This window comes from Montipora capricornis, chromosome 8 (genome assembly GCF_036669925.1).
Source record: "Montipora capricornis isolate CH-2021 chromosome 8, ASM3666992v2, whole genome shotgun sequence".
Classification (NCBI taxonomy): Eukaryota; Metazoa; Cnidaria; class Anthozoa; order Scleractinia; family Acroporidae; genus Montipora; species Montipora capricornis.
In genome coordinates this window covers 17762270-17771800 of record NC_090890.1, presented here as the reverse complement: position 1 = coordinate 17771800, position 9531 = coordinate 17762270, and the positions used below count along the sequence as shown (strand labels likewise).

Sequence of the window (9531 nt, the reverse complement as noted above, 5' to 3'; positions counted from 1 at the left end):
GTTACCTCCCAAATCCAATTTGTGAGGCACCTCAGAGTGGAAACATCCGGTCATAATACCAAAAAAAGGTGCTCTTTAGTTTCAGGTCTACTACCACAGAAAAAAAGCACTCGTCGCGATCCTTAATACCCATTTTCATCGATAATACAATTTTGCCAATAATTCTATGAATTGAAATATACTACATTGAAAACTTCTCAACTTACTAGCACGTCACTTCAGTGCCGAAAAAAGGAATACTGTAATTTTACCCTTCTTGAATATGGGAGTTTCTCTCGCCAGTTTATACTCCGATGGGAAGATACCGTCGACAATTAACTTATAAAATGTTTGTGTGAGAGGTGGAGCATCAATGTCGGCTGCCACTTTTAGAAGGTTACGGGGAATTTTATCTGAGCCTGCTGCTTCGCTGTCGTTAATTTTATTCACAAGCTGGGAACCTGCGTCGCAATTGGTGGGAGTCGATAGCTTGCTCTCATCACTGTGCCAGCTCTGTTCTCTCGATGCTGAAGTATCGCAACTCCAACAGTCCGAGCTTCCGTTGAGAACGTGTTACCAGCCGGTTAAGGTGATACTCGGGCTCAACTCCAGCTTGCAGTATTTCCCCTTCCAGATTCTCACCGATGGTGGACTAAAATACAGGCTGAAATGTTCGGCTACTTCAGCAGTATTTGTTACAATTTCTATCCAGCCTTCATTTTAGAGTCGTTATTTAATTTGTTGGGATTGCGATAGCAAAAATCGGTAACAGGATCCAACTTTGCTTTGGATCTGACCTGCTGGAATCCAGATTGTCTGAAAATATCTCCACTTTAATATATATTCTTCTTAATTTCGTTGTTTCTATGGTTTTTAAGCAAGCTTGTATTGATACCAGGACGAGAGATCGCTGTCTTCTTTTGCAAGTCTCTTGCGCATTCCATGTTTCAGTTTGTAAGTAATCCGACTTGTTAGCGAAACGACCGGATTCCGTGAAAACGTTGTAAAAATGCTGAGACCCAGGTACGCAAGTACTCGAGGTCCTTACAAGGTGGTCCCTTGGTCCCTACTTCTTTGTTTGGACTTCCGGTATATGTTTTTTTCGCGCCAGCAATCCGGAAACTGTCCTATCTCCTACCCAGTCTATCTCGGAGATAATTGAAAAATCTCCAGCGCTTGGAATCAATTTCGTCAAAAGCGTTTTTATTTCGTGTTATTTGCTTCGAACACTAGATGTAAATCAAAGGATTTGCTGAAAACTGCGGTGTTGATGGTTTAAAGTGAGTCATATTTTTATTTCTTCGACGTGAGATTGGTCGCTCTGTTGAGGAATAAAGGGGTCATCGACGTTATCGTTGGTTCCCTAAAGGCAACTTTTTATTGCATTGTTCCGTGATGTTTGAACTCAGATGTTGGTCATCTTTGTGTGGACTCTACCCAGCGAGAATTAGTATTACCGGTAACCGTTAGTGACAGCTTTTTGTGAAGAGGATCATTCGTTGCACGAAGAGTTTTGTGTCGAAAACGCCATGCCTGGAACGCGAAAGTCAAGTGCCGTTCAACCAACTGCGTGCTTATATTTTTCATGGTTATGTAAACTGAGTTTATCCTCTGCTGTGTCAGTGAATGCATCTGAGTGATTGAGATTAAGTGAGAGTTGTGGTTTTATGGGTGTTGTAGAGTGATTATGTCAGAAGAAACAACAGGAGAGACTCCAACACCGAACAATTTGCCCAAACGTGTATCCTCTATGCCAGATGCAGTTCTTGTTCCATCAGGTGATCAAAACGACGCCCACTGCGGCTTGATCAGGTAAGTATGCTGCCGTGTGTTTATTCCGATTTTTCAAGATTAATATTAGGCGACAGTGTGATCTCGACTTATTGCTTAGCCAACGTTGATCAACTTCAATTTTTACGCTTTGTATGTAGGGACGGCAAACACACCCTTGATAAAGGAAATCGGGGACGAATCGGCGAGTGATGCACATAAATTTATTTGCCATAAGGTCATTAGCTGAACTTTAATTCTTAGACCCGCCGAATTAAATTGCCACATGTATAACATGTCTTGAGACCATATATGCGTGTTATTCCATGATACTTAATGCATGCTTTATATCAGCACTGAAGTTTGTGCTGAATACTTGTAGCTAAGCTGTCAAAACCAATTAAACTTTAATGGTTCCTGACAAATTATGCCAGAAAGATGGTGATTTTATTTTTTCGGGAGGATTCACACTTAACAGCGTGGTAAATAAATAATACAGGCCAAACCAGTTATTAGTCACGAATTGTCTGTTTTAGCTAAATGTAGTTCATTTAAAGTTGTGATGGGTACCTACATTTTTTTTAACCCCGCCACAAAGCGGAATATTATGTGGTCTGTAGAGACTGTAGATCATTTGAAATTAAAAAGTAACAATGGATTATCTTCAGAGATCATAAAAGGCTAAAAGGATCTCGTGGAGGGTTTTTATTTTTTCCCAGTGTACGAGTGGGTGGTATTCAACAAATCGTGTGATGTGATTGGTTCCAGGAGTTGACAGAATTTCTCATCTATCTTGCTGAAAGTGGGTGGTGTCATTGCACCATGAATCTTCGATTAATTCACTGGTTTCAATAGGCAGTGATATCTCATGAAAAGCATTGGCTACTTAACTCAGAGAAGTTGTTTACTTTTTTCCTTTAATTGAAAAAATTAAAGAGGGATTAACCCTTTGACAGCCTAAACTGGGGCCTGTTTCTCAAAAGTGCCGAAAACTTTTCGGGCCCGAAAAGCCATTTGTGAAACTGTCAACCACTTGTTCTGGAAGGCCGATCTTTTAACATGATTTCAAGGTAACAAAAAGAAAAATGGCTGTGAAGTTTGACGTCTTAAATCCTCTCCGTTCTTGAGATACAAAGGAGATTGTGACACCCGAAAATGGCCCGTAAAGTTTCGGGACTTTTGAGAAACAGGCCACTGGCCAGACTTTAATAGTATTTTACTCTGTCTAACGCCAGACAATTTTAATCGTCAATGGGGAGCCCCTGGGAGTCAGTTGGTGAATCGCTCACTGTCCCAATTAATCCTTTGATGTCCAAACCAGCCTAAACCGGCCAGACTTGGTATTTTACTCTGTCTAACGCTAGACGATTTTACTCGTCAATGGGGAGCCCCTGGGGGTCAATTGGTTAAGGTGTATTATTATAGCGGAGCTCCGCGCGCGCGCGGAGCACCATAGCTAAGAAAATACTGATATTACATTTAACCTGAAAAACCGACTGATCGCATGAATCACGAAGGGATGAGTGTGATATCGGTTTTTCCAGCGAAATCTACTGTCGAATTCACCAGTTAGGCAATTAATTTTTCTTGAATCGCAAGAGTTTGAAAAGTAAACAAGCAAATCCTCACCAAGCGAACGGAAAAGGAAAGAAGCCATTTCAGAGTCAACTGAAATTGAGCCTCCAGCTGGTGAATAACACCTATAAAGTATCAACACTAAGGAGTAACTACAGTATAACTAGCTTAGAGACAGATAAATTCAAAGTGGTGATGAATTTCAAGTTGTTCACACAGCCATCACTTTTTTTGTCTGAAATATAGCAAGTTGGTAAACATCTTGTCACATGATTGGTTGGCCATACTAAATAAGTAAATTAAGTATAACTTGTGTAGATCAATTTGATGCGTAGCCTTCTAAAACATGATGACACTGATCAGTTAATGTGAGGTGAAGTTATGATTTTGTAGGAAAATAATTTGTGCTTTAAGCATAACACTTTGATCCCTCTAAATGGTAAGCCTTGTGTTTATCATTTTTGGAATATATTGATTAAGGTCTTGGTAAGGGAAAGTGAGGTGTCTAAGGGAATAAAAATTGTCTCACCACCATTTTTTGTATAGGGTCAAACTATATATCATATTAAAGCTAATAAAGTTTTAGTTTTTTGGTATTTAATATTGCCTTTCAGTTTTGAGGCCTCAAACTCAGAACAACTGAGTCTGCTGCAGAAGCCCCTACCCCTTCACTTTATTGCAAAAACAACCGCACTTTGTTGCATCTTAGTCACAGATGAATGCACCCCAATACCATGTGAGGAATTTTTACGAATTGCAGGAAATATCACGCACCAAAGTCGAAACTCTCATCTCATACTTAATTTGGGAAGATAAAGTGCCATAAAATCAGTCTCCAAAGACAAACAAAAATTCCTCACAGGGTATTTTGTAGAATACAATGTTAGAACTGAAAATTTGGAGGCGATCTTAAAACCCGTTGGGACAGGAGGTCCGAGAAGTTGTAATTTTGGTGTCAAAATAAATCCCTATAAATTCGAGCTTAAAGATTTTGCATGCAGTTCACAGTCTGCTGAATAATTCCGCTTCCTAAAAGCCAATAGGCCGTTTCCGAGTTCACGTATGTCTCCTCTTCAAAGTGAGTCTAAGAGCGAAGTTTTTGTGATGGTAATTAGTTCTACTTTACATATGAATGAAAACTAATTTTCATAACAAAAACTTTGCACTTAGACTCACTTTGAAGAGGACGCAGGTATGAACTCGGAAATGGCCCATTATGTTGAGCCAATCAGCATTCAGGCATGTGTTAAGGTAGCCGATCGTGCGTGAATCATAACTTCACCTCACATTAACTTATCATTAAACTGTCATCATGTTTTAGAAGGCTATGCATCAAATTGATCTACACAAGTTATATTTAATTTACTTATTTAGTATGGTCAATCATGTGACAAGATGTTTACCAACTTGCTATATTTCAGACAAAAAAAGTGACACCCAATCCTTTGACGTGTTATTGACATGATACGTCAATCATTTTTTGCACATAAATTATGGTGGGAAACAAAGAAAAAGCAATTTTAGTGGTTTTAAAATTGATTTTCAGAAATTTTTTTGTGGTAAAATATACTTCACAGCCCACCTATTCAAGATTTGCAAAATAAGAAATTTGAGCGAGACGCCCAAAGTTACCTTTACAGAGACCTTAACATATAATGGCAAAAATCAGAAGAAAGGAAAAACCTCAAAGGATCAGTATTTCAATTATCATCGGCTGTGTGTCAATTATGAATAGCTTTTTCGAGGCATTCAGGTAGTGAGGAGTGGCAAAAATGAAATGAAGGGGCTGAAGACTGTAAAGTGTAAGGTGATTCTTTGTTTGGCTGCTCATTCCAGTTAAAAAAAATACCATGAATCTTTCTAGCATTATTCCAGCCTGTCCAACTGGTTGTTTGTTGTATTATCACTCGTTGATATCTGGATCAATATTTTTAAACTTCAATGCAGTGGCAGTTTGGGACTTTTCTCTAGAGATTTTGAATTCCTGTGGTTCATAAAGCTCTTTATTAGTTCCAAAAAACAAATCTTCTGGATTACAATAAACAATTGAAAAGACATCTATTAACAAAACAATTCTTAAAATGTTCGGTCCTACTCTGAGGAAGTACATGTACATAGGAAATAACCACAATTCCTTAGCATTTTTGTTTTACTGGGAGGGAGAAGATCTACCAAAGGACTCTCAGTAGAAGTAGTTATACCCTTCTATAACTTTTTTTCTGAGGCGTCTAAAAGACTTACCGGTAAGATGTGACACCTCCTAAAGGAAACCAAAACAAACTGCTCTTTTCTGAAACTTCTCAATTTTGGAAAGATACTTATCATAACTGGCAACACCCCATAGTGAAATGTCATAAGTAAAAATAGGTACATGTATAATCAAACTATGGAAGAGGTGGTGAAGAGAGTCAAGACTATAGCCATATTTCTTACACACTTGTGATATGTGCATATGACTCTCTGCTTTGTTGAGAAGGGCATCAATTTGCTTGTCCCAATAGGTAGAATTACTATGAAAATAAATTCTTAAGAGTTTAAGAAATTTCTCCTGTTTGATATCAAAAGTGACATTGGGAATGGGTCTGTCAACTTTACCCTTAACAACAATCTCTTTACTTTTAGTAAGGTTTATAGTCATAAGGTTGTCCTGGGCCCAACTGAGTATATTTTGCATTTCAAGGGAAGCTTGGTCCTGGATTCCCTCAACCAAAATGCTTAAAGTTAGGTCATCCGCAAACTTGTATATCATTTATTAAACATTACAGAAAACCGAATGGGTCCAAGTATAGTACCCTGAAGCACACCTCTTTTTATGGGTAACCCTGAGTTAATAGGCAAAAAGGGGTGTGTGTCACCATCATCTATTACTTAATATTAACAAAAAATGATCCAATTAATGATGTAGGGATTGATGGGCAATTCCTTAAGCTTGCTAAAAATGTAGTGATTCAAAACCCAAACACAATCTGCTTCTCCAGTATCAAGCCATTTAAGCCACATGTGTTGGCTCTTGATGAGAGCATGGGAAGTGTTGGCACCTTCCCTATATGCAAATTGATCTGGCAATAGGTACAATGTAGGATCTAATGAAAGGCTTAACTTCTGCTACATAAATAATTTTCTCTAACAGCCTGATAATAATATCAGTAACAGAAATAGGGCAAAGCTGGTTCAAGGATGACAGAGGGATTTCCTTAAAGGAATTGGGAAAATATCAGCAAGTTTACAAGAACAAGGAGGCGGGGTGGCCTCATGGTTAGAGTGCTCGACTCCGGATCGAGTGGTCCGGGTTCGGGTCCTGGCTGGGGACATTGTCTTGTGGTCTTGGGCAAGACACTTTACTCTCACGGTGCCTCTCTCCACCCTGGTGTATAAATGGGTACCAGCAAAATGCTGGTGGGCGACCCCCCATAACCCCCCCCCCCCACGACTAGCATCCCATCCATGGGAGAGTAGAAATAGTCCTAGTCGCTTCATGCTATGAAACCGGAGATAAGTGCCGGCCTGATGATGGGCCTTCTGGCTCGTAAGCAGAGACTTTACTTTACTTTACTTCCAAGAACAAGGCACAGTTTGAGACTCAATTGATAAGCTGAAGAGGCAAATTCTCTCCTGAACCAGTGTGACAGGCCGTCAGGTCCAGCAGCAGTTCTTTTTTGTTGTGAAAGGAATTTAAAGGTGGTGAACTCATCAATAACTGGGAGGGACATTGACGCAACAAGAAACCTTGTAGTTAGCGTCAGAATTTATCTCCTGACTGTATTTATTCACTTCCTCAAGAGCAAACAGAGAACTAAGGGAAACATTTTGCGATTCTCTGGCACTGATGCTATTTACTGTTTTCCACCACTGACTGGTAGATTTACAATGTTTGTAATAAGTCAACATTCGAAAAGTATAGGTGCATGGTGTTTCTTACTAAATATGTCACTTGTTCTTTGTTAAGTACATTATAATGTATGTAAAAAACAACTTTCTCATTGAATGATACAGTCTTACTTGACATGGTCTTACTTACTTACAGCTTACACTGACCATGACATGACAAGTCCACCACTGCCAGTTAGCAGTTACACTATAAGAGCCAAGTAATAGTGTTAAAATACATTTTATGAACATTTTACAGTCTGAGAGACATCACTGGCTAACTGTGAATACAAAAATAATCATGTGTTATCATTTGCTTCTTTGCACTTAAACTGTACCTAATATGAAATAAATTGGTGAATTTTCTTGTTTATTCAGGGCAAAGAAACCCCATCCTTTGTGCAGTCCAGTGAATAAATATTCATCACTCATCAGAGCTCAAACGTTTTCCTCAGTTTTGGACAAAGTCAACAAGCCTTTGGCAAAAAGTACATCCCAGAATTATTCAAAGGCTCCTCTTAAACTCAAGTTTGCTTTGTCAGCAAAAGGTATTCATAAAATAATTATTATAAACTAGAAGTAATCTCAGATTATTAGAGTGTGTTTGACAATCGTTTTGGATGCAAAGCAGAAGGGTAGGGAAAGAAACGATTTTTTTTATAGTTGGTCTATCAACCATTTATTTATTTTTCTTAACGATTGCAATTGGTTTGTGTAATCAACCAACCACGAAACTGTTGATTTGTTTACACAAGCACTGAGTAGAAGACGTACAAATTTATTGAACATTTCTTCACTGGCGTTTCTTTCTTGAACAACTCTTCGAACTCTTTGGAACTTTTGGCAAGCAGACCGGATCGGCTCTGACAAGAGAATTGCTTTAAACACCATTTAATCGGCAAGTTTTTGCTTTAAACACAAGATGTGCTAAGATTATCTTCTTGGAACCTTGGATTGGACTTAACATCTATTGGATTTTGAGCTACGCTTATCGGACATGACTTATATGTATTGGGATTGAATTTGTTTATAAACCATTTTGTAAACCCTAGGATTGAAGGCTAAAACTCAGCAGCAAATATCTTCTTGATTAAGACTTGTGAAAGCACAAAAATGCAGGTCAAGGGAAATGCCAATAAAAAGGTTCAATAAATTCCAGTGACGAAGGTTTTTAGCCACAAAATTATTGAGAAATGGGACTACTGCACAATCCCCAACATGAACGAACTGCACCCAAGATCGCATCCAAGTTGCCCAGAAGGTTGAGATAAAATACATGCAAATAGGCAGAAACTGTAGCGATGCACATGATTATCATTGTAATTGGATGTATCATTTGTACACACGCGTGACCTTTTCTATGATTTATTATTACACCAGTAAATGGAAACGAAGAAACCGAGAAGCCTCTGTTTCTGTTCTTTTTGTATACGCTATGACTTTGACACAACGATAGATGGTGTCAGAAGTGAAACACTAACAGTCAAGCAGCGACAGTGATCATGCCAGGTGATGTGCTTCCTGCTCAACCAACCACTTGGATAATGCAAACTAACATTCCTTTTCCAACCAAACTTGAAGCTGATGGGTCCGTAGCAGCATACTTGAAAAAATTGCAATTGGATATGGAAAAACTACGGTATAGCCTCCTGCCTCCAGGAGCCGAAAGCAAGTTCCAGACTGCAATTCTCCTAACCTGTATTGGCCCTGATGCACTGGAGGTCTTCGATGGTTTTGTATTTGACAGTGAAGATGAAGTGAAAGATATAGATGTTGTACTGCGAAAATTGGAAGACTACTATGTTTGTTCCGGCGAACGCTTGTTCATTAGCGTTAACGCTGTCTGTTGGGACGGGTGGACAAAACACTGCATACTTAAATTTAATTCAGTTAGCTAATTCATATTTGAATCAGTCGTGCTAGTAAGTTAGTTGTCGTTTTAGCAGTCGCAGAGTTCGGACTAAAAACAGTACATTTAGTTGCAGCGTTTTCGTTTTGATTTGGTCCTTGTAGCGGGATGAGTTACAGTTAGTTCTTCGAATGGCATCAAAAGACGGAGTCAGTGACCAATCCAAAACGCCCTGGGAAATCGACAAAGAAGATACTTTAACATGGACTTTGCGGCAAATTGAGTATCTTATATTCAATGTACACATCCCCTCTTGGCGAGATTGCACGACGTCATCAAATGTTTTATCACTTTTATGCTGATGACACTCAGCTACCGGGTATATATTACGTTTAGGACGTCGTCTCTTTCTGATATGAATCCGAGTAACGCCAAATTGGTAAACTGTGTTTGGGACATGGACGCATGGATGCTTTCCAACAAGCTAAAAC

General features: G+C 39.0%; 1 protein-coding gene across 1 annotated transcript in view; it reads left to right on the top strand.

The window, feature by feature from the left end:
• Positions 1–1135: 1135 nt before the first annotated feature.
• Positions 1136–9531, top strand: part of LOC138059020 (ankyrin-repeat and fibronectin type III domain-containing 1-like) — a 213514-nt gene continuing 205118 nt past the window's right edge. Inside the window, 2 exon segments of the mRNA XM_068904513.1 lie at positions 1136–1791; positions 7570–7739. Coding sequence (XP_068760614.1) covers positions 1667–1791; positions 7570–7739 — 295 coding nt within the window. The 5' untranslated portion in view covers positions 1136–1666.